Source organism: Ursus arctos, unplaced genomic scaffold (assembly GCF_023065955.2).
Source record: "Ursus arctos isolate Adak ecotype North America unplaced genomic scaffold, UrsArc2.0 scaffold_5, whole genome shotgun sequence".
In the NCBI taxonomy this organism is placed as follows: Eukaryota; Metazoa; Chordata; class Mammalia; order Carnivora; family Ursidae; genus Ursus; species Ursus arctos.
Window position 1 is genome coordinate 60,961,300 of NW_026623067.1, and position 26,697 is coordinate 60,987,996.

Here is a 26,697-nt window from a genome sequence, read left to right on the forward strand (position 1 = left end):
CTGACTAATCATATAAATGGAGCTATATTGAAGCAAAAAGCTATTATAATTGCCACGGCAAAAGAGTACCTACTCTTTTCCATTTTTTAAACACTTTCTATATTTTTCCCTTCTAAGGAGTAACACCAAACTTTTAGGTCTGTTGGAACTTTCAGTTCCTTAGAAAAAAGGAGAAGTAGATTTTTTGCCAAACCCAGGGGCTCTACATATTTCTTTGAATACTGGCAGTTCATGAGAATATGAGTACACAGTATTAAGTCAAAATGTACCATATTTTCGGTTGGTTATTTTCTTATGATCACATATTACAATTTATATATGATTTATATTCTGTATGCAGTTTATGTTTTACAACTGGAAATAATATAAACATTTTAAAGGAGATAGAATGAAAATAGCATACTCTAACATAATTGTCTTAATTTATATCGTAGCCTGTTTTAATTTATTGTTCTAATAGAGACTACATTGAACCGTTTTTGCCAAGTATAGCAGATATACAGGCAGTACATTTTTATGTATCAGTTTCGTTTTCTTCAATGAGTATTTCATGTTTATAAAGAATACAGACTATGAAGATGAAAAGGCATTGAAGAATCCAAAATACAAAGATAGAGCTGGAAAACGGAGGGAGCAGATTGGAAGTGAAGGGACTTTCCAAAGAGATGATGCTCCTGCATCTGTTCATTCGTGAGTACTAAGCTTTAATTGCTCAAAACATTCTTCGTACTGTAATCACATTCGTAGAGTAATATGACTTCTAGGACTATATATACTGATAATTAGCGTTTAAAGGAATGGTTCATAACAAGATGGAAATATTATCTCTATTTACATTTTCTTTAAATATTAGAATTCCATTCCCTAGAAAATTACTTAGCATATATGAAAGTACAAATACTTAAACAGACTTATATACACATAGCTAACTTCTAGGTATCCACTTAAGTGAACTTTTTTCTTTTTTTTTTTTTTTTTTAGAGAGTGCATGCCGAGTAGGGGGAGAGAGGGGCAGAAGAAGAGGGAAATAGAGAATCTCAAGTAGGCTCCATGCTCAGCATTTAGCCCAGTGTGGGGCTCAGTCTCGCAACCCCGAGATCATGACCTGAGCCGAAATCAAGAGCCAGACACTTAATTGACTGGGCAACCCAGGGATCCCTGAGTGAACATATTTTTATATACTAGATATCTAAAAGTTTGGACTAGTAAGAAATTAGTATGGACTGGGTTTTTTTTGGGGGGGAGGGCAATTTGTTATAATTATTTTAATACTCAGGTTAGTTCTTGTTGACTCTGAAATACTGTTTTTCTTATTTTTCTTTGATTCAGTTTTTTTTCTTTTGGTAAAGTAACACTGATAACATGAACAATGTAATTTTGTGGCCCATATGATATGACTGTATTTCTGCCTTTAGTCATATATTAGTTACATTTTTTTCTCAGAATATAAGTTCGGGGTTTAGTTAGAATTTAAATCTTTTGTTTAAGAGACTGACAACTAACCATAAACTTGGATTAAATGTATTTTGTTAATTGTAAGATACACTACTTGGTTTGAGTTTTAGTTACATATGACAGCAGTGTTTTCTTAATGGTACATAAAACAGTGCATCTTGCATCTATCAGCTTTGATGAAATACAGCATTATGAATTAGATACACTAAGCAACATGACAAATTTTTTTAAAGTTTAATATTTTTGATGTAATTGCTGGAGAATATAAAGATTGCATTAGAGTTATATTAGAAGGCAGAAATAAAAAAATGAAATACATTGGTCTGACATTGCTTGGTTTATTGTTATTGAGGAGCTAATTTAACATATTTTGTAGAACTGAAAATACAGTGTGATGGAATATGTCCTTAAACTAGCAGAACATAAAATCATAGAACAAAATGCAAATAGTGAATGAGAGTTTCATTTTACTTTTATTTTGCTATTGATGTATAACATATACAGAAAAGTACACAAATGTAAGTATCGCTGTCAATATATTGGAAGATTAACACACTGCAGAGTATACAATTCTTGGTCAAGAAATAGAAAATGATCAGTAACCCCCAGAAACCTACTAGTTCCCTCCTCTTGATCACTGTTACTGTTTCCTCCCTAAAGGCAACCACTTGCCTGACTTCCAGTAGGAATAGATTAATTTCACTTGTTTTTGAATTTTAAATAAGTGGAAAAATTCAGTATTTATTTTGTGTCTATATTCTTTTTGTCCAACATTATTTTGTTGGGCATATTTTATTTTCAGTGCTGTATAATCTCTTGAATGAATATGCCACAATTTATACATTTTACCATTGATAGTCATCTGGGTTACTTCCAACTTGTAGTTATTATATTTGCTGCAGAAGCATTCTTGTGTATATTTTTTTTGTGTACCATGGATCTGCTTTTCTGTTAGGTAGTACATACAGGGGAATACAGTTACGTATCTTAACTGTGTTAGTCAGGCCAAACGGTTTTCTATAGTATTTGTATCAGTTATTTTAATTTATTAGTTTATTATAAATGTGACCTACATAGTCTTTTCGAAATCAACTATCATCTTAATTTCCTTTAAAGTGAAATTACTGATAGCAACAAAGGTCGGAAGATGTTGGAGAAGATGGGTTGGAAAAAAGGAGAGGGCCTAGGGAAGGACGGTGGAGGAATGAAAATTCCGGTAAGACGTGTGTTTTCTTTCTTTCTTTATTCCTACAGCAAATGTATTTACTGTGTACCGTACACAGTACCTTAGTGCCAGGAATATAGTATCAAGCACAAATAGACATGATTACTGTCTTTGTGGCATTTACAATTACTAAAAAAAATTATAAAAAATATAAATACATATATATATATATATATGCATGCATTGTTTTGTGGTTTTTTGTTTTTGGTTTTTTAAAAAGATTTATTCATTTATTTGAGAGAGTGAGAGCACAAGCAGGGGGTGGGAGAGAGGGAGAAGAAGAGAGAGAATCTCAAGCAGACTCCCCACTGAGTGCAGAGCCCCGCACGGGTCTCGATCTAACGACCCTGAGGTCATGACCTGAGCCGAAATCAAGAGTTAGACGCTTAACTGACTGAGCCATCCAGGCGCCCCCACAGTGTTACTTTACAAACAGACAGATCCTGTATCTGTTTTAGATTTAAGAATCAGGTCATGTAACAAGCAGTAGAGGGAATAATGTCTGGAAAACAATGCAGTGGTTAATTCTGCAGTCCCCATGGTTCATCAGAGGTTTAGATTATCTTTTACAAAAACCTTACAAAGTAACATGATTAAAGAACCTTTTTGGTAATTACCTGGTACTTAAGGATGGATCAGTGTGAGGTTTAATGTGAATTTTCTTACTTACTGAGGTACAGTGAGAAGAACATGGATTTCACAGTCAAACCTATAATACAGAATTATTTTGTTAGAGTAGGTGCTCTATCACTTACTAGTTGTGTGACTTGGGGCGGGTTTGGACTTCAGTTTTCATATGTAAAAATGGGGATTATAAGAATTGTTGTCTAAGGGGTATCATGAAGATAAAGCCCCTAGTATGATGCCCAGCATATAGTTGGCACTCAGTAACTGGTAGCTTTTAATAGTTCTCAAAATAATCAGAAGTCCTCCCCCTCATTTTAAGAAAATTAACAATCAAGTTCTTTTTATGCCTCTCTCTCTTTTTTTTTTTTTTTTTAAGATTGATTGGTTTATTTTAGAGCCGGTGCGCGGAGCCCAGTGCTGGGCTCGATCCCACAACTCATGAGATCATGACCTGAGCCAAAACCACGAGTCTGTCGCATAATTGACTGAGCTACCCAGGCACCCCTCTCTTTATGACTCTTAAGGTTTAATCTACCTTTCACTTTCTTAGGCAAGGCTAGAGCAGCAGTAAATAGGTTTAAGTATGTCCATTGCCTTTTCTTCTGCTTAGAGTGGGACGGCAGCCTCTGCGGCATCTCGGTGAAATTTGGTGGCCGCTATTTAAGGAGCACTCTGTTTTCTCTGTGGAGTCAGCTGTACTTACTGGTAGGCAAGACAGTGGAGAGGAGTGACTTGAAGTTCTGTGTATAATCACGTGTGCATTCCTGCATGTATTTGATAGATCTGACAGGTTTTTCTTTTGCAGCAGTCTTTGTCAGTTAAATTAAAGTACTAAGTTGGGTACAGCAGATTTCAGCATATTTAGACTCAGTAGTAAATCCTCTCTCTTCAACTTTTGGTAACAGATCCAGCTTCAGCTTCGCCGAGCGCATGCGGGCTTGGGGACAGGCAAACCATCCTCGATCGAAGATGTTCAGCTTCTCCAAAACAAGAGCAAAAAGAACTGGGAGAAAGCACGAGAGAGGTTTGCTGAAAACTTCCCAGAAACTAAATCTCAAAAAGATGTGCCAGGAACCGTCCCTTGGGTCAAAGGGACCATAGAGTGAAGGTTAGTCATAGAACACAATTCAAGCTTTTTTTAAAAGAGAGTTTGGAAACTCTTATTTTATTGCAGAACTTTTCCCTCCAAAAGAGTCCTTGGCGTGAGGGAACTGTATCACAGTTTACCCCCTCATGATTCAGAAATGTGTAATAAACTGGGGTTTGCAGCTTTTAAAAAACATTTTTTTTAAACTAATAAATAGTAATTGAATTAGGTTATGCTGTGAGCAGACTAAAGTTCACAGGGCATGGCTGAGCTTATCAAACTTTGTTATTTTACCTTGTCATTTATAAGACCTATTTAAGCAAAATTCATATAACCAGTAATGATTTCAATGTACATTTGTCCTTGTCTCCATATGTTCATTATTATAAGATAGACAACAAGGGAAACATCAGAAGTTTATAAAAACAAGTCTGATTATATGCATCCTTGTTTATGTCCTTTAGAACTTAGGTAAAAAATGTTGAGAACACAGGGATAGTGGTGCATAAATTTTATTATTCTTGTAATATTCTAAGTAATATTATTGAAGAACTAATGAACAGGTGATATGTTATAGGAAACTAGTCTTTCATTGTTTTCTTCTGTGAAGAATTTGTTGATTTGTACTATAAAGCATTTACATTTGGTTTGTTTTATAGTTGAAATATTTAGATATGAGCAATTGAGTACAGTATTGAAATATTCCATGTGCTGGTATTTATAGTTTTGATAAATCCCATTGCTGGCAATGGAGTTGTGCCAGAGAAATCTGATTTCTATTGCAAAAGGATTGCCTAGCCAAGGCCTCAAACACAAGATATATATTGAAAATGTCTTCAAATGCAATAAAAACATTATAACATCAGAAAGAGTGATTCATTGAACCAATGTTTTAAACATATTGGTCTGCTTTGAACTCAGGACCAGCCAGAATTTTGCTCTTTAAACCGGCAGAGCAGTGGCAACAGGATACCTTAGAGTATCGGAGAGAGCTGCAGTACAGCTTTCCGAGTCCGGATGTCACTGCTCTGCCGGCTGTTACTGTTCTTTTCCTTTCTGTTCAGCTTTTCGCTGGGAAATTATGCTGGAACTGGCTCTTTTCTGGCAGTAAATATAAGCTATAGCTCCCTCATCTACTATAAAGAAATGTCTTCAAGATTTTGAAATAGGAAAATTCTGAAAAAAATTACACAATGGGGAAGATAATTCAGAAAGAAAGGCTACCTGCTGGAATTTCTACTCTGAATGGTACAGGGTACTTAGGAAGAAAAGGGCGTGGGGGGGGGGGAAGAAAAATAAATATATTACTAAAGATGAGACCTTTGACCACACAAATTGTCAAACCCTGTAGGTCTAAGCTGGGATAATCAGAGGTCCTATAACTCCAAATCTGCAAAAAGGAATTTTCTGTATCCTTCGTAGCCACTTAACACTCTGACACTTACATATGTACCTTAAACTTGAAGGCAACAGGAGTGTTCTGCATTCTTTTTTCTAAAATAGAAAAAAAATTACTCATTTAAATGTGGTTTCGGTACTGGTGAATTGTATATAGGTAACAATGTAGGAGGCCCAAATTAGAATTGTGGTAGATTTCATTCACTGACTAAAGTGTACAACTGTGTATATAATATTTCCCATTTTTATTATTAGATTGTGGAAGACTTTTTTCATTGCTTTCTTTTGTTAAGAAAATGGAGACTTGAAAATGGGTGATAAAAATTGAAATATATGTGATATTTGTGTTATTAAAACCCTTTGCAGATCTAAAGTCTCAGGGCTATACTATATGGTGGTTAAAGAACTGAATAATGTCTGGGTCTATTTCCATTTGTGAAATAATACTATTTATCTCTCATGTCTTTTGAATAGAAAATGAGAAGATGTATATAAAAGCACTTTGTAAACTATAAAAGTAGTACAGAGATGTGAGCTGCTATTTGTTAAGAAACAAATATGTGAATTATGTACAATTTGGATTACATATAAAATTGTTTTGTGTCTCATTTTAAGTTATAATTTATTTATACAGTATAAATTTATTATTATAGTAGCCTTTAAGGGTTTATTTTTTTCATTTTTTATTTTTTTAAGATTTTATTTATTTATTAGAGAGAGACCAAGCATGAGCATGAGCAGGGGGAAGGAGCCAGAGGGAGAGGGAAAAGCAGACTCCCCAACATGGGGCTTGATCCCAGGACCCTGAGATCATGTCCTGACCCGAAGGCAGACGCTTAGCTGACTGAGCCACCCAGGTGTCCTCCCCCCCTTTTTTTTTTTTAGATTTTATTTATTTGAAAGGCAGAGCATGAGCAGGAGGGATGAGGCAGAGGGAAAGGGAGAAAGCCCTAAGGGTTTATTTTAAGTGGAGCTACAGGTTGCTGAATTTTGAGAAATCTAACATCTTTCATTTTTGCCAGAATATGAAAAGCTGGCAAAATTTGAGAACAGAAGAAACCATAAACGTTAGAGTAAACTAACAAATTGTTTTCTAGAATTAAATAGCTAGGTAGCACTTTTTCTCAAAAAGATGATATTTTCCCCCCTGCTTTTATTTTTTATTTTTTTAAGATTTTATGTATTGATTTGAGAGAGCGCACGAGTGGGTGAGGGGCAGAGGAAGAGGGAGAAGTAGACTGCCTGCTGAGCGTGGAGCCCAACACGGGGTCGACCCCAGGACCCAAAGATCACGACCCAGGCCGAAGTCAGACGCCCAATCGACTGAGCCACCCAGGTGCACCTCCACCACCACCCCCCGCCCCCAACTTCTAAAAGTTTTTATTTCTGATGTTTCATTTTTATTCTGGTTGTGAACTTGAGAAATTTAATAACTCACCCAAGTCAGATACCTTCCAACTTCTTGTGTAAAAGATTATGTCTTAATTTGGCACATTTTCCAAGAGCACACAAATGAAGATAGAAATCTCAAATAAGGGAAAGCAGGAAGTGCCAGAGATTGTGTAGAAAGGCCATCCAGTCAAGTTGCAGGACAGAGGGATGTGCTTGGCAGAGAGCCAGCAAGCTGTTCTGGACCCAAGACCTCAAGGTGTTCCCTGTGCTTCCCCGTCATCTTGTTTTAAGCCTGCTGCTTGTTTTTGTAGAACATCACTAATATCCCTGCTCTGCATCTTCAATCCAAAACACTTCATTTTACTTTTTCAGGCTTTAAAGTGGAAATACACATTTGGGTTCTTTAAAATGAGTTGGTGTTGATGTGTGTGTCTGTGTGTATCAGAGCCCAGGCTTGCTTTCTGCCTTTCTGTTTTACTAATCTTGGCATTGGTTTATGGCCTTCTAGTTGCAAATGAATTGGAACTCCTCTGTCATTATATTCATGTCCAAAACAGGAAGAAATGGAAAAGAGAGCAGTATTTGTTAGTTATGTTTTACCAGGAAGGTAAAAGCTTACTCAGAAACTCTCAAAGCAAACTTCTCCTTAGGGTCATTAGCCAGAATCTGATAACACGACTACCCATAGTTGCAAGGGAAGTTGAAAAGGTGGGCAACAGGATGGTCTTACTTGGCTTCAGCCTATCATCAACCATCACCTGGGACTGAACATATTCTGTTGGAACAAAATCAGGGTTCAGTGAATAAGGCAGAAAGGGGACAGTGGATATTGAATGGATAGGTAACTGGCTGCCCGATAACCCAGCTATCCATCAGTGGGGATTCTGTGGGGTTGCTTAAATTGTTTTGCAGTCCTGTGTAATACTTTGAAGCCATTCAGATGTGTAAGGTAGAATTATCTATACCCTGATAAAGAATATTCTTACTACATTACTGACTTGTAGAAAAGTGTGTATAGCCTGATCTCATTTTTTAAAAAATACAAGGGTACACATCAAATTGTTAATACTAATTGCCAAAGAAGTGAGCAGACTTTCACCTTTTATTATTTCTCTATGTGACCTTTGAAGTCGGTATAACTGTGCACTTACCTATGTGTACTCATACACATTTATAATAGGTAGGAATACAACACTTGAAAGTGGAAAGGCCTTCAGGGCTCATCCCAGGCATTTTCCTCACTCTCGTGTGCCGCACTTCATTTACCATTTATATGCCCATGACTTCAGGTTCTCTTAGCCAAGATACATCTCCAACTCAGTCACCTTAAATGCAACATGTTTAAGACTGAATCCATAGTCTTCTCCAAACCTGGTCTTTTCCAGTTTGTTCTCTCGGCTGACAGCACCATCTATCCAGTTGTGTAACCTAGAACCTAGGAGTCAGTGTCTATTTCATACACTCACCCTCCATCCCCTCCCCCAGTTTCCCATATAGTAAATCAGTTTGCTGTCAACACCCACCTGGACTGTTGTACTAACTTCCCAGCTGGTCTCCCTGCAGTCACCCCGTCCTTCCTCCAGTCCATCCTCCACAGTGTGGTCACAGCGTCTTCACAGCTCCTCTTTTGTCATCTCCTATTTAAATCCTCCCGTGCCTTCCCATGACTCTGAGGACAGAGCACAATCCTCGCCCGTAACACCATAGCTGGTCTAGGCACCACCAGCTTCTTCCCGTCCTGTCTTCTGTCACTCCCACGTGTTGTCAGGCTCCAGCACACTGGCCTTTTTTTCAGTTCCTCAAACATGCCACACCCTCTGTCACTCTAGGGCCACTGATCTTCCTGTGCCCTTTTACGTAGGTAATTCTGACATTTAGATCTCTGCTAATTGATTCTCTTCAGGGATGCGTCCCTTGTCCCTTTGATTGATTGCCTTTGATAAATGTTCTTGGAAATCCATATTTGTTTCATTTAGATTATTTACTTTGGGTCACAGATATTAATGTGATTAGTACAGCATTTGTCTGTCTAGATTCTTAAGTGCCATGTGGGCAAGACCTTGCTTTTTCCTCTCAGCTGTATTTCCAGTGCCTAGCACCTTGCCTGGCTTATAGCCTACAGGCAGGCAGTGAAAGAGCAGGGTGGTTTGGGGAATTGCAAGTGGCTTGATAGAGATGGGGTTTTTGTGACTGAGGAAACATGGAAGGAACTGAGGCTGCAAAGAGGGTGTGAAGCAATGGCTTTCAAACCATTTTGACCATGATCCATGTTAAGAAATACAGTTTATATCATGGCTCAGAATGTAAAAGTGTTCTATGTACATTTATAACAGGTTTTATTTTTTTGTAAGGTTTTATTTATTATTAGAGCAGGAGGAGGAGCAGAGGGAGAGGGACAAGAGACTCCATGCTCAGCATAGAGCTCAGCATGGGGCTCGATCCCAGGACACTGAGATCATGACCTGAGCTGAAACCAAGAGTCAGTTGCTTAACAGACTGAGTCACCCAGGCACCCCTGTAATGGGTTTTATATACCAATACTTAGCTGTTAGTTCACTTAATGTACTCTTTACTTTTGTTTTCCAAATCACTGATTCCAACCACTAAATTGATTTCGTAATCCACTGATGGGTTATGTTCTATAATTAGAAACATCCGGATTTAAAACATGATTTTCAAATAGTTTGACAGAACCTATGGCATTGCATTAGAGGAGCTGCAGGTAGGGCTGTGTGTGTGTGTGCGTGTGTGTGTGTGTGTGTGTGAGAGAGAGAGAGAGAGAGAGAGAGAGTGAGTGAATGAGTGATGGGGATGGGAATGGGTTAGGATGCCAAACTGGTGACTCTGGTTCTCATGCTGTTACTAGAACTGGTCTACATTGATTTGGCTTCCAGATAGGCTTCATATGGAGAAAGAGTTTCAGCGCTTAAAGAGGAGCGGGTGGGGAGGGGAACTGAACCACGTACCTGTAGCTATAATACTGTGTTCAGAAATTTGGATTGGGGCTCCTGGTTGGGCTCAGTTGGTAGCGCATAGAACTCTTGGTCTTGGGGTTGTGAGTTCAAGCCCCACATTGGGTGTGGAGCCTACTTTAAAAAAATAATAAAAAAAGAAATTTGGATTTTATCTCTTCCACAGTGAGGAATTCCTGAAGGATTTTAAGCAGTGAAACGTTCTCATTAGATTGCTTTATAACCAAAATAACTGGCTGATTGAAGAGGTGCAGAGTGGAGGCTAACACACCTCCTTGAAGGCTTTTTCCATCAGTTACTTACTGAGCACCTATCAGGAGTTGTGCAGACCTGTGACAGCAGGGACCTTGTTGGTCTCGTTCACTGTTGTATCTTCAGTGCCTGTCACAGCATTGGATGTTTAGGAGTGTGTGTTGGTCGGAATCAGGGAACACACATTTGTGGCATGTGACACTGTGCTAAGCACTTAACATACATTATCTTCTTTATTCCTGCCAGTATTTTATGAATTAGAAAACTGAGGTTTGGAGAGGTTTTTATTTTGCTCAAAATCAAAAAGTCTCTGTGGCACAGTGGCAGAGCTGGGTTTAAATCTTGATTCTTTTCATCCCAGTGCACTGCTAAGAGCACAGGCTAGGGAGTCTGGCTGATTTGGATTCGCATTTTAGCTCTACCACTCTTGAGCTGAGCGATGTTTAAAAATGTATTTAAACCTCTGTAATGTCTTCATGCAGCTATTGGGAAGTTTAAATAAGATAAGGCCCGTGTGGTACTGAACAGTGTCCAGTGCATAATAAGCCCTCAGATATTAGCAGTTATTAGTGTTATTATGCCATGCTACCCATAGCAAGGGCTCAGTTGTAGGAGAAGCATCCTGGGGTAGGTATGGTGGTTATTGAAGGGTGAGGGGTGGCGTGAGTAAGTGGTTGTGTCATCCTCATTCCTTCAGGTGATGATAGGAGGTACACTTAACGAGTACTGTAGAATGAGCAGGAGACTAGTAGATGGTAGTGAGAAAGGGTGGAAGGTCTCGTAGGTGACCCTTTGAGGTCCTCCTCAAAGAGGGGGTGGATTCTGCATGACTTTGGAAATGAAGCCATCTGGAGAAGGTGATAGGGACATCCAACAGGGCCACCCTGGCTCTCAGTTCATTGTAGGAGCAGGAGAACTATAGGGAGAACTGCAAAAGGGACTAGTTTTCAAACAGTAAAATCTTTGAACAGTATGCATTCATTCAGCAGATAGCCTTGAGGAACTCAATAAAGTCCGGGCACTATGCTAGGCACTCAGGATACAGTAGTAAACGGGACAAGACTCCTGTAATCTTGGAACTTACCTTTACTTTTAGATAGTATTTGTAGAATGTAAAGGCCAAGTAGTCACATGAAAGCCTTGATAGTCCAGAGTATTAATCCAAAACAGTTTCTGTCCATTTCAAAGTTTTTGCAGAAGCCGAAGTTCTTGGGGTGGAGGGGAGGGGAAAGGAACAGTTTGTGTTTTTCAAATGTTTTCACATCTGTCCCTAAACTAGACCTTTTTAGGGGTATCTTATAAACTCTGCCTTGAAAAAATGTTTATTCAGGGTTTTGGATATGTAGACAACAGTAAAACCTTCCTGATGCTGCAGCCCCTCATTCGGTTATGTATCTTCTCTAGTTACCTGTGAACGATAGTGACTCCGCCTGCTCACACACTGGGTGTTGTGGTTCTGAGTCTGAACAGTAGATTACTGAAGTACCAAAAAAAAAAAAAAAAAAAAAAGCAACATGAATCAGGTCATTGGAAACTGGAGTTGATGGAGAACATGTAAATCAGAAAGTCCCTGGAGGATGAGAAGCAGACACACTTGGGAAAGTTAATGTGAATGGAGGCAAACAATGACTTCTGCCTGCTTGAGTAAGAATGATTTTTCAGAAATTCTTCCAACAAAAAGCCAGCTTTCTTCCTCTGTGTTAAGATGCCATGGTATTTCATTGTCCCAAATGCAAAAGACAGGGAGAAGTTGGTAGAATATTATTAAATGTATTTAAACATGTGAGTGTGTTACTTAGCCCTCAATTACTAGTAGACTGCAGAGGCCAGGAAGGTTGCCAGCTCATTCATCTGATCATTACTTATCTTGACCAAAGGCCCGGGAGAATATATACTGAAATAATAAAGCTTTCATTAGCATTTAATGCTTTTCCTTAAAGCCTTTATTTTAATACTATGAAATCAGGTTTCAGAGAATGTCATAATTAAAATTTTCATAAAAAGAAACATTTAATATTATTTAAATATGTAATGACTCCCAGTGCTATCGGAATTAATTCACATCATAAACCCACTAAAGTGGGCTTTAATGTCTACTATGACCATGCTACCTTTACTTAACCTTAATATATAACATTACCTAGGCCAATTTATGAGCCACACAAAAATAATTATTGCTTTATTATAATCACACCTTATTAACCAGAAATGTTAATCTGGTTAATCGTCTACCATATTTACCAGACTGGGCTCTGAATAACTGGCAGCTCTTTTCAAAAATTAAAATTTTTTGCCAACTTAAGGATGTTTTTAAGAATTTTCCAGAGATTCTGAGTGCTACTCTAGAAGAGGAGTTCCAGGGATGTTTTAAGCATGGAAGCATTTTTGGAATAACTGTTTAGTCTTTCAAGATAACTTCTTTGAAGGGAAAAGTACTTAGATGGAAATTTTACTTGTAATTTATAGTCACAAGTCATACAGAATTTTAACTGGATTAGCTCATTTGAGAACTCAGGTATCTATCATGAAGGAAAATGACTTGGCAAACCTATGAGGCTGCTCTCAGGAATCATCCCAGGGAACTTGCTCTTTCTGAGATCCTTTGGATTGATTTTGAGCTCCCATTCAGCTAAGTAAGAGAAAAAGAAGTCATTGTTCCTGCGTTTAAACTATTTGTTAGAATTTACCCAAATAATATCTTAATCATTGTGACAACCCTGTAAGGTCTGTATTATCCCCATTTTACTGATGAGGAAACTGGGTTTCAGAGCGGTTAAGGTGGTTGCCATGGTGACATGTAACATACATGGTTGGAAGCTTGGATTTTTTAATTGTATTTCAACATGTTTATTAATCATAATATTTGAGTACTCTCTTTTTGGGGGGAGCTTAAATTTTAATTCGTATCTGACTCCAGAGGCTTGACAACTCACACGTCACCACCTGGCCTTCCTTGTCAGCCGGATCCTAGTTAGTGCACAGATACTTAAATATTTAGTTCTTGACACTGTGGAGGCCTCTGATTTCCCCCAGAGGCATCCTTCACACCCACCTTGCAGGTATCTGTCTCAGAAAAGTCTATGAGCACTCCCTGCACTAGGCAGATTTACAAGGGGGGGATTAGGACCCCCATCAAAGTATCGATTTCTGGGGAATAGGGGCTCCCCATCAAGCACTTTGCCTTTGTCACATACCTGCAAACCTAAGCAAGGCAGGATAATGCTGTGTGGTAGGCAGATAATAGATGCCCCACCCTTGCCCCCAAGCAAATGTCTATGTCCTCATCCTTGGAAAGTATCAATATGTTACCTGGCAGGGAAGAATTAAAGTTGCAGATAGAATTAGGTTGCTAACCTGCTGACCATAAAATAAGAAGAGTCCATTTAATGTGGAGGAGGGTAGCAGAGTGATGCAATGTGAGAAAGAATGGCCCTTGCTGACCTTGAGGATAGGAAGGGGCTACAAGCCAAGGAATGTGGGCAGGCTCTAGAAGCCGAAAAAGGCCAAAAAACATCTCCTAGAGCCTCTAGAACGGAACATAGCTCTGCTGACATTGAGTTCAGTTTCAGAATTCTGACCTGCAGAACTGTAAGATAATACACTTGTGTTGTTTTTAGCCACTAGGTTTGTGGTAATTTGTTACATCTGCAATAGCAAACTAATATAATGGCCAGCCTCACTTCCTGAAGGTCTGGCTTACCCCCAGCACCAGAGCTTGTGGATGGAAAGCAGCCAACATCAACCCAAGTGTCAGTAGGCACTCCAGCCAGGATAGCAGTGGTGAAGAGGTGGGCCACGAGGGAAGGCTGGGAGGAAGTGCAACTCTTTGGCCCCAGGTATGACCAGGATCCGTGGATTGACCTCCAGCCTCCAATGTGCTGTTGTCTTTCAGCAGGTCACTTCACCTTGTTGAAGTGTGTGGCCTCATTTGTAAAATATGGACAGTTATACTTGCCCTGCCTGCAGGGTGTCATGAGGACAAAAGGGGGGGTACAAGAGAGCATACTCACTACTGCTGCATGCATCGTCAGTTCTAGGGAGTGAATGATGGAGTCAGTACCTCAGTACTGTGGAAGAAGTTTATCACACTCCTGTTATTTTTGAGACTCACTTTGAACGTTTACTTCTAAATTTGCAGTGAACAAGAAAATCCAATTAAACCAAGCAGCTCATTGACTCTAAGGTCAGTTGATGTTAAACTGTATTTCATGTAATCATACCATGCTGGAGCCAAAGAGGACCTTAACGATCACCTCATCCGTTTTGCAGACAAGCAGATTTAGGTTGTGGAAAGGTAAGAAGTTCAAACCTTTAGAAATAGAATTCCCGGGGCGCCTGGGTAGCGCAGTCGCTAAGCGTCTGCCTTCGGCTCAGGGCGTGATCCCGGCATTATGGGATCGAGCCCACATCAGGCTCCTCTGCTGGGAGCCTGCTTCTTCCTCTCCCACTCCCCCTGCTTGTGTTCCCTCTCTCGCTGGCTGTCTCTAACTCTTCAAAAAAATAAAAATAAAATCTTTAAAAAAAAAAAAAAAGAAATAGAATTCCCTATTGAGTGGCAGCAAAACAAGAGCCCAGTTTTTATGAATCCCTTCTAAGATGTTCAAGACACGGACAGCTATTTAAAATTGAAAGTCAGCCCAAACCAGCTCTTCCCTCTCCAGCTCCAGGGATGACAACTTAGGTGTATAGTAAGGGTTCTAGCTGTTTCAACTTCGGTTGTCAGGACCCTGCTTTGCTTCCCCCTCCTCTCTGCAAAATTTTAAAGAGGTGACTGATCACTTGACATCATGGCAGGAGTTCAGGAGTTAGGTTCAGAGCATTCTGCATCCCCAGTCCAGCCATCCACCTTGTCACTGTGTGCTGCCTGGGTGGCACTATTAGCAAGCCCAGTGACAGAAGTCAGGGAAGCCCTGCTGATCTAGGTGAGGTGTGTCACTGTCACCCATCAGCAATGACAGCTCTCTGTGAGCCGACTGTGTCACAGGCAGAGAGACCAGTGCAGTCGCCATAACCCACCTCGACTGTCACCCACCTCGACTGTCATGCATCAGCAATGATAATTCTGTGAGCCAGCTGTGTCGCAGACAGAGAGACCAGTGCAGTCCCCATAACCTTCCCTATGTTCTCTGGAGGCCAGCTTGACTTATTGGTCCTGACAGCCCTTGGGCTTTGACAGATGAGCCAGCAGAAGTCCTTAAGGCCAAAGAGGCACAATATCTGTTGAGGTTGGAGTCAGGTGAACCACCATAGCCACTAACTCCTGGTAGTGAGCAAGCCACTCTGGGGCTCATTTTTCTCTCCTGTCAAATGATAGTGTTAGGCTGGACAAGGGCTGCATTTTCTTCTAGGCTTTTCTAAAAGTGGGGGTTACATCAGTGCTTGTGTTGGGTTTTGTTTATTTTACCTAAGAAAGTGGAATGCTGATGGTCAGGAATTCTCATTTGAGAAATGTAAATAATTTCATTTTTGATTATAAAAGTAATTCATGCTTGGTATAAAAAAGTACAATGCAAAAGTATAGAAAGCAGAAAGTCAAATCTCTTTGCTTAACTCCCACAGCCAGCACTAAGTTATTAGGGTAACTATGCCTCCTGTCCCCGAAACAGAGGCTGTTGGTGCTCCCATTAGTCATCTTTCTTGAGGGAGCACTTAGAGATTCTGAAAGTCAATCTTTGCTGGTATTAGTGGTTCTAACAGTTGGTGAAATAGAAGAGTAACATTTATAGGTTTCTTTCTTCTAAAAAGTTCAAATTCCTCTAATAGCTGAAGTTATACATCCACATGAAGCAGTTCTATTTCAGTACTTAATAGAAATAACATACTATTGTTAGGATAATGTAAAGATTGTGAAAGACAAAAGAATAAAATACATGAAAATGTTTATAGCAGTTTTACTAAGGTGACAGGACTTTGGAGGATGTTGTTCTGATTTCTTCCTAGATCGGGGCATTGCATTTGTGTTACTTGTGTAATGAAAAACATTTTAAGAAAAATATTCCTGATAATGACATACTAGTAATGACATACTAATTTGGATTCCAATCAAACTGCAATAATGGACACTTACTAAACCTTTATTGACTAAACAGCTTAAAAATTATTACTGCTGTTTCTTTCTAGGCTATTTTTTTTTCTGCTGTGAATTCTACTCAGAATTAAAGATAAATGAATAATTATCTTAATAACTGTGGGAAAACTAACTTGTAAAACTCAACACATTGAGTTCAATGCCTCAGATATTTATTGAGCAGCTATTACATGAAAAGCACTATGGGAATAGAAGGATAACCCAAGGGCTCAGGGTCTGGCAGGAGAGGGAAGACAAGAACCCATAGAGTCATATGCCAGATGATGGCCTGTTTTAAGTGTTATGAGATTATAAAACGCTGAGGAGTCCAGAGGAGTAAAGAATCATCTATTAGGAGTAATCAAGGAAAACTTCATGCAGGTAGTCAAATTGGAGCTTCGTCTTTGAAAATGGGTGGAATTCTTCATATTCAGAGATTGAAGGGGCATTTTAAGTGGAGGGAAGGCAAACAGGCATAGATGTGCCAAGACAAGGGCATGTGAGGAAGAATAAGGAGTCGGGTTGGGCTGGAGCATATAGTATAGGTAAGGGAGGGGACAGATAAGACTGGTATCAGGGTGGGGGCACTTGAATGTCCGGCTACAAAGTCGAAGCTTATTGATAATGGGTGATTTGGGGGGGCCTTTGAGCAGGAATTGTGATATAATCAATGTGGGCTTAGAACAGTTCCGTTGGTCAAGTTGAGTGTTAGGAAGGGGACAGTTGGGAAAGACAAGGATGGGAAGATGAACCCTAGAGGAATGAATGAGGCTTGAGCTTGGCAGGTGGCACAGGAAGATAGGTGTGACACTTTGTAGAAATAGACCCAGTAGATCAGGGACCTAGGACTCAGCGACCTGACTTCAAATCCCAGTCTGTCTCAACATTACAGCTCCCTGAGCCTGTCTCCTCCTCTGTGAAATAGGCATAGGATTAATTATGTCATGGGGTTGCCGCATGGTAGGCAGTTATTCTCGTAAAGCATTTGGCACAGCGCTGGTACATGGTGAATGTTAGTGTTAATGTCACTGATAGTATTACCTGGAATGAGAGGGAGGAAACTTGGTGTCAGCTCAGTGACTTGCAAGGAAGACAGTACAGCATCTAGGAACAGCACATCTGGATGTAGAAACTGGATTTGGATCTCAGTGCTACTACTTACCAGCTTTGATTTTGTAGAAGCCGCTTAAGACCTCTATCTCAGTTTCCTTAGCTGTAAATGGGCGTAGTATTAATCCCTCCTCAGGGAGCTGCTATGAGAATAAAGTGAGGTAATGCATGTAGTGGGCAGTATGTACCTGTACATTTTAAGAGCCCAGTAAATGTTAGTTATTAGGTAAGGGGTGGGAATGTGGAACTGAATAGATTTGCCCTTTCCATCAGCAGTGGCAGGATATACAAGTAGAGGTGGAGACATGCAGCAGGGGGTTGGACATGAAGGACAGAACTGGGAAGAACACGCAAGGCTGGGGGTAGTCAGGAGTCACTGGCACAGAGGAAGATGAGCCAAGAATGAGTACGTAAATTGGCTTAAGCAAACATTCAGACAAACCCAGAATAAAGGACAGATGGCTGGGACTCTCAAAAATATCATGGAAAAAAAAATAAGGGAGCTGTTCTAGACTAAAAGAGACAAAGTTATAATCAAAAAGTAATGAATGAACCTTGATCGGACCCTGTTTTTGTTTTGTTTTTGTTTTTTTTTTTTAGAAAAGATAAGACATTTCTGAGACAATTGGGGAATTTGGTTAGGGACTATTTTAGAGGCTATTAGGATGTACATACTGAAATACTTCTGGATGAAATGCTATTCATGTTTGGGGGAGAGGGCCGAAAAATTAAGGCAAAATATTAATCGCTTAGTCTAGGTAGAGGGTGTATGTGGGTGTTCATTTACTAGCAAGATGAAGGCTGAAAATAAATTGTCATATTCAGCTTCTTAAGGGTAGGTTGGGAAGCTGATGGTGAAGAATTGAAATATGGGAGGAAGTGTAGGCAGCAAGGATAACTGGGCCTCCCTTGGACAGTGTTCAGTGGGGGCAGTCAGGCAGCCAGGCCCCTTTCTTTTTAGTACAAGGGCAGACTGGGTGTTGCTGAGGAAGAGTAGTCTGGGGAAGGGAGGGAATAAGTCAGAGGAAAGGAGAAACAGTAATGGAGCAAAGATCCAGTAACAGTGTCAGAGGAATGCATGAGAAGAGAGAGACAGAGGTGGCCTCAGATGAGAGGGATGCCTTCCTTCTACTGTGGCCCAGAAGCAAGGACTGTGGAGATGAGGGAAACCAAGTTCCCTTCCTAACAACGAGGGAGGAGGTCATGTTTTGCTAGCAAGGGAGTGTGAGGCAGGAAAGTGGGAAAACTCACTACAGCTGGCAGTGGGTGTGAAAGGGAAAACAGCTGGGGTGAGACAGGATGCACTTGGTACCGTCAGCAAGCAGGGGAGGGGAGTAAACAGGGGTTCTCCCAGACTGCTCTGATGAGGCACTAGAGAGGCAGAGGGAAAAGTGCCGTTGTGGAAGCTAAATGGCCCCCTTTTCAGAACTGCGTGCTGGGCAAACCAGTTACTAAAGATTTATTCATTGGGAAATGAGTAAAACTCTCTTGGATAAAACGCTTTATCCTCATTTCCAAGCATCCTCCACCCTGGGTTGCCCTGGCTGTTGTACAGGCACGTAGTATGATAGTCTTTGGTACGCAAGGCATTTTCTGTCCTTTCAAAGTCATCGGGTACAAGACTCCGGGTGACCTAGGCTCACGAAGTTGCTGGAGCTGTCATTCCAAAGGCAGTTGGAGGAAAACCAGCTCCTGCACCGGTGCTCACTAAAGGTCAGCAGCAAAGGAGGCCACTGGAGCTTGCGCTCCCAGGTACCTAGTTGGGGGGCGGGGGGGACATGAAGTGTTAGTGATTTTTGGTTCTGCTTTGGCCTCCGAAGTGCTTCTCCAGGGCCCACATTTGGAGATGTCGGCGGGCCTGAGATTCAGTTCCCAGGTGAGGCCGGTCCGCAGACCACACTTGGAGTAGCGCCGGATGGGAGGGACTGGGGGCGGAAAGCGACCACCACCTACAGGAGGACCTTGGTGATTATGTAGCCGTCCCGCTCGCCCTCGGGCTCTTCTTTGAACGGAGTCTGCAGCGGGGCAGAAGCGGCGGCTAAGGCGCCTTCGCGGCGGCTCACTTCCCGCAGCCGCGCCTGCAGCGCCTCCCTCTCGGCCTGCAGCTCCCGCCGCGCCTGGGCCGCCGCGCGCTCCTCCTCCTGCAGGGCCCTGCGCCTCCGCTCCAGGGCGCGCTCGCCCTGCTCCACGGCCGCCTCGCGCCGCGCCAGCTCGCGCTCACGCAGGCTGCAGCGCGCGGCCAGCGCGCCCATCTGCTCCAGCAGGCGCGCCCAGTCGCCCTCGGCGGCCGCGGCAGGGCCGGGCGGCGGCTGCGGCGGGCAGGGGGCCGCGGGCGGCGAGCGGCGGGCGGAGCTCTTCTCCAGGTCCCGCCGATGCGCGCTCTTGAGGTGCCTCCACAGCGCCGAGGTGCCCGCGTGGAAGCCCGGGCCGCGGCTCACCTGCTCCCCGCACAGCCGGCAGGTGGCCCACTGGCCCGCGGCGTGGCCCGCGCGTGCGGGGGCCAGGTGGAAGTAGCCCCAGGCCTCGCAGTATGGCGCCCCCAGGCGGCCGGGAGGGGCCGGGGCCAGGCCGGGACATGGGCCGCCCCGCGCCGCAGCGTCGTCCGGCCCGCCAGTGTCTTCCATGAGCGCCGTCAGCTCGTCACTCCGCATTCTCTCCGCCGCGCCTGCGTTCCGATGGAGAAAAGGGTAAGGATAACCCCCCCGACTGCACACACGCTCACACGCACAACTTCTGTGGCCGGAGGTAGCCGCCTTTTTGTTACACATAAAAATCCTACGGTTCGTTTGGGTGGTACCTGGGTCTTTTTCATATTATTAATGGTTTGGTCCTCAGGAAATGTGCACCGCGTCTAGCCCTTCTGCCCTTAACTAGGAACTCTCTTTAAGATCAGAGGGGTCCCCAGCTCACAGGTACTGATACTAAGGAAATGGGAAGCCAAGCTGCTTCAGTGGGAGGACCAGCTGAATGAGTGCTGTATAGATGAGTTTTAACTAGTCTCCTTCGCTCTCTTTTAGAACGGTTACTCTTTTCAGAATAAGAGCTTCCTTTTGTTTTCTGCTGTCAGTGTTAGGGAACAAACTGTAGAGACAGCCGAAAAGAAAGCCTTGGGAACGAACAATTTGTTTCTTAATCTTCCGGGTGTAAGTGCCAGTGGTAAACAGCCTTTTAAAGACCTTTCGATGAGGTTTTTTTTTTTTTTTCTTTTCAAAATACAAGTCATTGTTTTGTGACTTTAAAAACAATGTGCGTGTGAGAAAAATGGCAGTGCTAAAAACCACTAAAATGTTTTAAAAACATACATATTTAGGAAAACAAATACACATAGCAGTTTTCTAAATTTTTACCTTTAAATTAGTTGGTAGGCCATGTCCTGTGGGCCTTGGGGGGTCCCTGTCATTGCCTCAGGGTTTCCAGCCAATGTCAGTTCTCAGGTGGAAACACTGCAGCATGAATCCTGAGTTCTAAAGAACCATCAGCAGTGCTAGGAGTAAATTCAGAGGACAGACAGTGAGTAAAAGAAATTCAGTAAACAGCCCCCTAAACAGATACTAGAAATACTGACTAAGCACCATGTTATCCTAGTGCTCATTTTTTCCCCTCACCCTGTCATAGTTGCTCCAGTTATAAAACAAAAAATCAGTTTTCTGTATTGCTCATCCCCTCTTTATGCTTAAAAGATAAAAAGCTTTGGCAATGCTTTTAATTAAGGAAAAAAAGTAACTTCTTGCTCTGTCCTACAAATACCTGTGGTTAAAAGGATCCAAACACAAGCCAGTGACTATCATTGTAAAGTCATTCCTATTAAAAACAGTTTATCACAGCAATAACCTATCAAACGAGGGATAGAAAAGGTGAAGTCTGTTCTTCAGGAAGTAACTTCACAAAGGACCACATGTGTGATTATAAACAAATTTGTTTTGAAATTCAAAAATAATAAGAGAACATGCAGCAGACTCAGAGGTCTTCTGCGAACTTATTTCAGGGGGAAAATCAAGGCCAAGATGCATAGTGAGGTAGCCAGTGTCCACTCGTACTGTCAGGTTTTAAACCGACAGAAGTGGAGATGATAAAGTTCCAGAATCTCTTTTTTTAACATAACTGGGAATGACAGAAGACACAGCTGGGAACAGGAAAAATAAGTTGCTATAATAGTAGTAGTGTTTAGTGTAAGCTTTTATTTCAGTTGCTAAGAGTCTTGTTACAGATACATTACAATTTTCTAAATCTCATTTTTTTCCCCCTACCAAGCTGTTCTAGTCAGGATCAGGCATGACATTTAACATATCACTCATATTTTTTAAAAAGATAACGAATTTACCAGAATCATCAAAAAAGACAAGTACCAGTCCTCTTCTAACAAAAGAAATAGCTATTTACATATTTTGTGGTACAACAGGCATTGATTTGAATATAGTTACTCGTGAAGGCCCGTAAGTATAAAAAGTCCCTGGAAATTAAAAGGCTAGATTTCCTTCAAGAGATTTACCAAATCCCCGAAGTGCCCCCAATAGGATGAGGAGGGGAGTTACAGACCATTTTCAAGGATAATTTTTTTTATGCTTCGTAAACATTATGGTTATATAACATCACGGTTAGTAAACAGACCAGATTTTAGCCTTAGAAATTGTTTTTTGGTAACCTAAATTTACCTAAAATTTTTTCTACTTTTTTTTTTTTTTTTAGAATTTCATTTCTTCTACATCAGAATCCTCTCTTTACAGAGTTCCTTTTTTATTACTAGATATACACAAAGGGGAGTGAATAGGATAATGAATCCTTGTATTTTTATAAATTAAAAGGGATTTAAAGGTTTTCTATAATATCGAGACTATCACTTTGCGTTCTGATATGCTTTCTTGAGCTGGGGGGCTGAAAACTGTATATGACCTTCAGACTATCTTACCTGTGCCAGAGTCTGAGAGTGATCATTACTGATGTGCCCCTAAAAGTGCCAGAGGTGACCAGTTACTGTCAAGCTTTACCTCCCTGCAAGATGTCTCTGGGTTTCTTCAAAATCTGGGATGCCCAGAGGAGTGCCACATACATGAATGCCATCTGTCGTAAGAGTGAAGGTGGAAACAAGAGTGAGAAGCACTGATTTTGATGTCTTAATCCTTTAGACTTAGTGGACTGCCTCATCTGAGCCAGGGACACGCAGCACCGCAAATGTCGGCCAGCACAGCGCTGCCCCTCCAAGGGCGGCAGAGGGACATCCTCTGCTTTGGCAGGCCTTCACTCTCGGAGGTCTTAACCGGTGGAAGGCAGCACAGGACTGAACTGCCTCACCTTCTCACTCCTCCACACGCAGCGACATTCTGGCTCAATACAGTCTTCTGTTCAGACTAAGTATCTAAACAGTGACCAGCAGTCTGTGGCCACAGGTCATACTAGCCTTCTTAGTTCTACTAACCAACCCCTGGGCTTGTTTCAACTATCCCGACAGTACAGAGGGAGAGAAACCTAGTCAGCTTTCAGTCAGCTGTCTTGGCTTGGGAGAGAAGCCTTAGCAACTTCAGCCACAACCCTAACACACAAAGAGCTCTTAATGAACTGACAAGAAAAGACGAACAACCCAATAGAAGAACGGGCAAGAAATACGAGTAGGCAAATGACCTAAGAACAAAATCAGATGGCCAAGAAATTTGTGAAGAGATTCACATCACTTATATTCAGGGAAGTGCTCTTAAAGTAACAGGAAGGTCTCATTTTAGATCCATCACACTAACAAAAATGAAGAGGTCTGTCAGCCAAAGCTAGAAGGGAGGCAAAGAAAAGGGTACGTTCATGCATTACTAGTGGAGATGTGGAGGCTTTAAGGAAAACAATTTGGCAATTTCTGTTCATTCAAAGTAGATATAATTGGGGATCCCATTCTTGGGAATCTATTCTGTAGAACTGTAAGTACTAATACATAAAGTAATATGTATTAGGATGTTTACTACAGTATTATCTGGAATCGCAAAAAAAACGGAAACATGGGAACACCTGTCAGCTGGAGAATGGCTGGGTAAATAATGTGCGTTCACACGGGAATATTGCACAGCCGCTAAAAAGGATGGATTGGAGGTCTGCTAGAAGACCTAGAGGGATTTCTGGAGGAACTCTTCAGGGAGAAAAGCCAGATGCAGAAAAATATGTATAATGTCGTTCTTAAATAACATACAGATCTGTGTAGGATATATAAAGATTTTATATATAGATGAAGAAAAATGAGGAAGATACACTGTCGATTGAGGAGTGGCAGCTGGTGTGAAAAGAGAAAGAGAAGAGGTAAACACAAAAGGAAGAGTAAAAAGGTCCTAAGAAAGCATGCACATTTGTGGATACATTTAGGTAGACTGTGTAAGTGGCAGAGGCTACACATATGTGGAGAGCGAGATGGAGTCACTCATGTCAAGCAGTGATGTCATGCATCAGGAAAGCAGACAAAGGTGATGAGCTGAGAATAAATATCACTAAAACTCTTAACAGCCTGGAGGCACCCAGAGGTGATAACCAGCAAAGTCAAGAGAGCCTGGATGGACCGAGAACTGAGGATCAGTAGAATCAGAAGTCTGGAAGGGCTAGCCTGATCAAACTCTTATAAAAAGGGAAGATTTTTGCAGCAAACTGTCATATTCTTCAGACGCTGACCCTTCCATGTCTGATCGCATCAGAAAGGCAGCTGCCACCGAAGGTTCTGCCCAGTTGATCTCTGAACATAACAGAGATCCTCCACGACTTGAACATACTAAGCAGGAAGCACTGAGCGGACCCACACTGGTTGAGACCTCATCTCAGCTGCGCACTCATGGACTGACTTTGCATTTGGTTCATTAACTTACACTATTTTATCTTGTTTGTTTTGTGACTTTTGTATTTTGTTTTGTGTGTCGTGTAAAAAGCCAAGTTAAACGCATAGTGAAATGTCACTGAGTTTGGAATTCCAAACTTGCTTTTACAGTTGTGTTAACCTTGCTTTATGATTCAATAAAGCTGACATTATGGAAAGACACAACCTGTGTATACCCCTTCGTAGAGTAGCTCCCCAACAATGTAAATACAAAGTAATTTTATAAAACAGTCTCAGGCATGTGAGTTCAGGTTGGGCTAGGCAGCCTTAACTATGGAGGCAGGGGGGGACAGTCCCGTGGGGCATAGCGTGCTGCCATCTGGCCCTGGAGGGAGCCCAGTGTGTGAAGTTGCTCAGCGTCAGGTGGTTTGCTGGCCCTGCCTGGACAGAAGGAGATTCTGTATGCACAGGAGAAAGAGGTGCCTTGGGAGGACTGCCCACCTCTCATCTCCCTGGCACAGGCAGGCACTCATGGGATGCTGTATTCAATGCAATGAACTTGACTCTACTTTTCTTAGACCCAGCTCACCAAATCCCGATTTCTCCATCTGTCAAGGAAAATGATAAGATTATAGGCCTCTAAACCTGTGGCTGAAATAAAATAATGCAAATTATCTCGCCTTTGGACTCTCCAGTGCTATGTAATTTCAGGGCACGAACAAAAAGAAGCTACCAGTATTTATTGCTCAGACACACCCACATTAAGATCTTAGTGGCTAAAGTGTGTTATTTCTCTCTTTGACATTGTAATTCAATAGAGTAGGTAATTTAAGTTGGAAAAATTCTCTTGAGGATTTTTGATTATAAAAAGCAAAAAAAGAATCACAGATCCATCTTCCCTTCCCAGCCAAATTTATTTTTACTTCGTAAATTGACCTTCGTGCAAAATACATCGCTCCTCTCTCAGGTAGAAAATGTTGGGGAGGTCTGGTTAACTGGAGCCCTGTGATATGTATTACTTCCTTACCAAGTAACCAAGAAAAATGCACACCTATTTGTTAACTATATGGTTAGCTAACATGAAGGAAATGAAAAATAAGAGCTCCCTTAATTTTTTCTTAAACAGTTTTTAAATTACCAGAAAGGGACCAATGAATGTGATTATTTTGCTTACAATCCGTTCACTCCATCCACTCTCATTCAAATTACTCATTGTGCACCGCCTCAGGGTCAGGCCAGGGCTTGCTGTCCGGGATGCCAACAGGAAAACCACATATCCCAGCCCCTCCAGAAGCTCACCGTCGGGGGGGGGGGGGGGGGGGAGACACTTCCAGCAATAATTCTGATACACGTGGTAAAGGTCAGAGTGCTGTTCACTCATGAAGGTGAATTCCATCACTCGATGTCCATACTGGGGAAAGGGTGGGCCCTGGAGGCCCTAACACAAATGTTCATGCAGACATTCCTGCTTCAACATCTCTTCCCTTCCCGACCTCCTTTAGGGCCCCAAATTCACAAAAAACACATTGCCACTAGTGCTGACTCTCATAAAGTTTCAATTCTTTAGTCTTATAACTAGGCTTCCAAGCTCATATTTTAAAATAAAATTTCTCGATGCTAAATGAAAGTAGGTAACATGAAATTAATTTAATAGTGGAAATGTTTTAGTCCATTTCGGGGAGGGGAAAAAACTGAAAGAAAAGTAGATTTTAGTTATTTCATGGACGAGGGTAGTATAGTATTGTTGGTACCACACCTCTGAACCCTTCCATAGTGAGTTTGATTTGAGTATCCATTATCTGGAAGGAGTGATAAGTTTAAGCCTATGGAAGATAATAAATTCACATTGATTATTTCAAACTGCATTTGAAGTTTTATTTGCAGTTCTCCAAAGCTCTTGTCTTCTAATAATTTATTAAATTAAAACCCAGACTCTTCAGTATCATCTCCCTGAATACCAGTATAGAGAATAAGGGAGATCAAAACCTGGATGAATAATTTGTGTAAATATGGGTGTATATGCATATAATATATGACTAACATTAATCCAGTCATCCTATAAAACACCCATGGAGGTTAATCTTATTATTTTATACTTATGCTTGAACACATACAAAATATTAGACAGGCTAAAGGCCAAAACCAGGCAATGTTCTCAAAAGAGAATAGCAAAGGAACTATAGCCCTATTTGTCCTTCCACAGCCAAGGCTAATCACTTCAGATGGATTAATCTGGCAGAGTAATAAACAAATATGTGTAGGCTGAACCTGAATCTTAGGTAAGAAATTCACACTAATGTGAAATCCACACAGACTTGGGTGGAAACACTAAAAACA

The 26,697-nt window shown here is 41.4% G+C and overlaps 3 protein-coding genes and 1 non-coding gene across 6 annotated transcripts in view; 2 read left to right on the plus strand and 2 right to left on the minus strand.

Annotated features, from left to right (window-relative positions):
* AGGF1 (angiogenic factor with G-patch and FHA domains 1) overlaps nt 1–14,979 on the plus strand; it is a 41,703-nt gene extending 26,724 nt beyond the window's left edge. Inside the window, exons 12-16 of one of the 3 annotated variants that reach the window (XR_007190419.2) lie at nt 563–690; nt 2,572–2,671; nt 4,213–4,415; nt 6,966–7,128; nt 14,547–14,979. Coding sequence is in view for 2 of the 3 variants with exons in the window: in XM_026498748.4 (XP_026354533.2) it covers nt 563–690; nt 2,572–2,671; nt 4,213–4,413 (429 nt within the window). In the remaining variant the exon portion in view is untranslated. Of the gene's footprint in view, nt 1–562; nt 691–2,571; nt 2,672–4,212; nt 6,401–6,965; nt 10,300–14,546 lie in introns of those variants that run through there. The other 2 variants (XM_026498748.4, XM_026498747.4) reach the window with 2 other exon arrangements.
* On the minus strand, nt 8,271–20,236 carry ZBED3 (zinc finger BED-type containing 3). The gene has a single exon (XM_026498749.4). It carries the CDS (start codon nt 20,234–20,236, stop codon nt 19,535–19,537), a length of 702 nt encoding a protein of 233 aa, XP_026354534.1. The 3' UTR covers nt 8,271–19,534.
* Nucleotides 20,192–26,697, plus strand: part of PDE8B (phosphodiesterase 8B) — a 330,881-nt gene continuing 324,375 nt past the window's right edge. Inside the window, exon 1 of the mRNA XM_044384105.3 lies at nt 20,192–20,272. Coding sequence (XP_044240040.1) covers nt 20,208–20,272 — 65 coding nt within the window. The 5' untranslated portion in view covers nt 20,192–20,207. The remainder of the gene's footprint in view (nt 20,273–26,697) is intronic.
* On the minus strand, nt 22,752–22,889 carry LOC113255382 (small nucleolar RNA SNORA47). Its single transcript, XR_003316263.1, has one exon. It is a non-coding gene; the product is annotated as a small nucleolar RNA SNORA47 (small nucleolar RNA).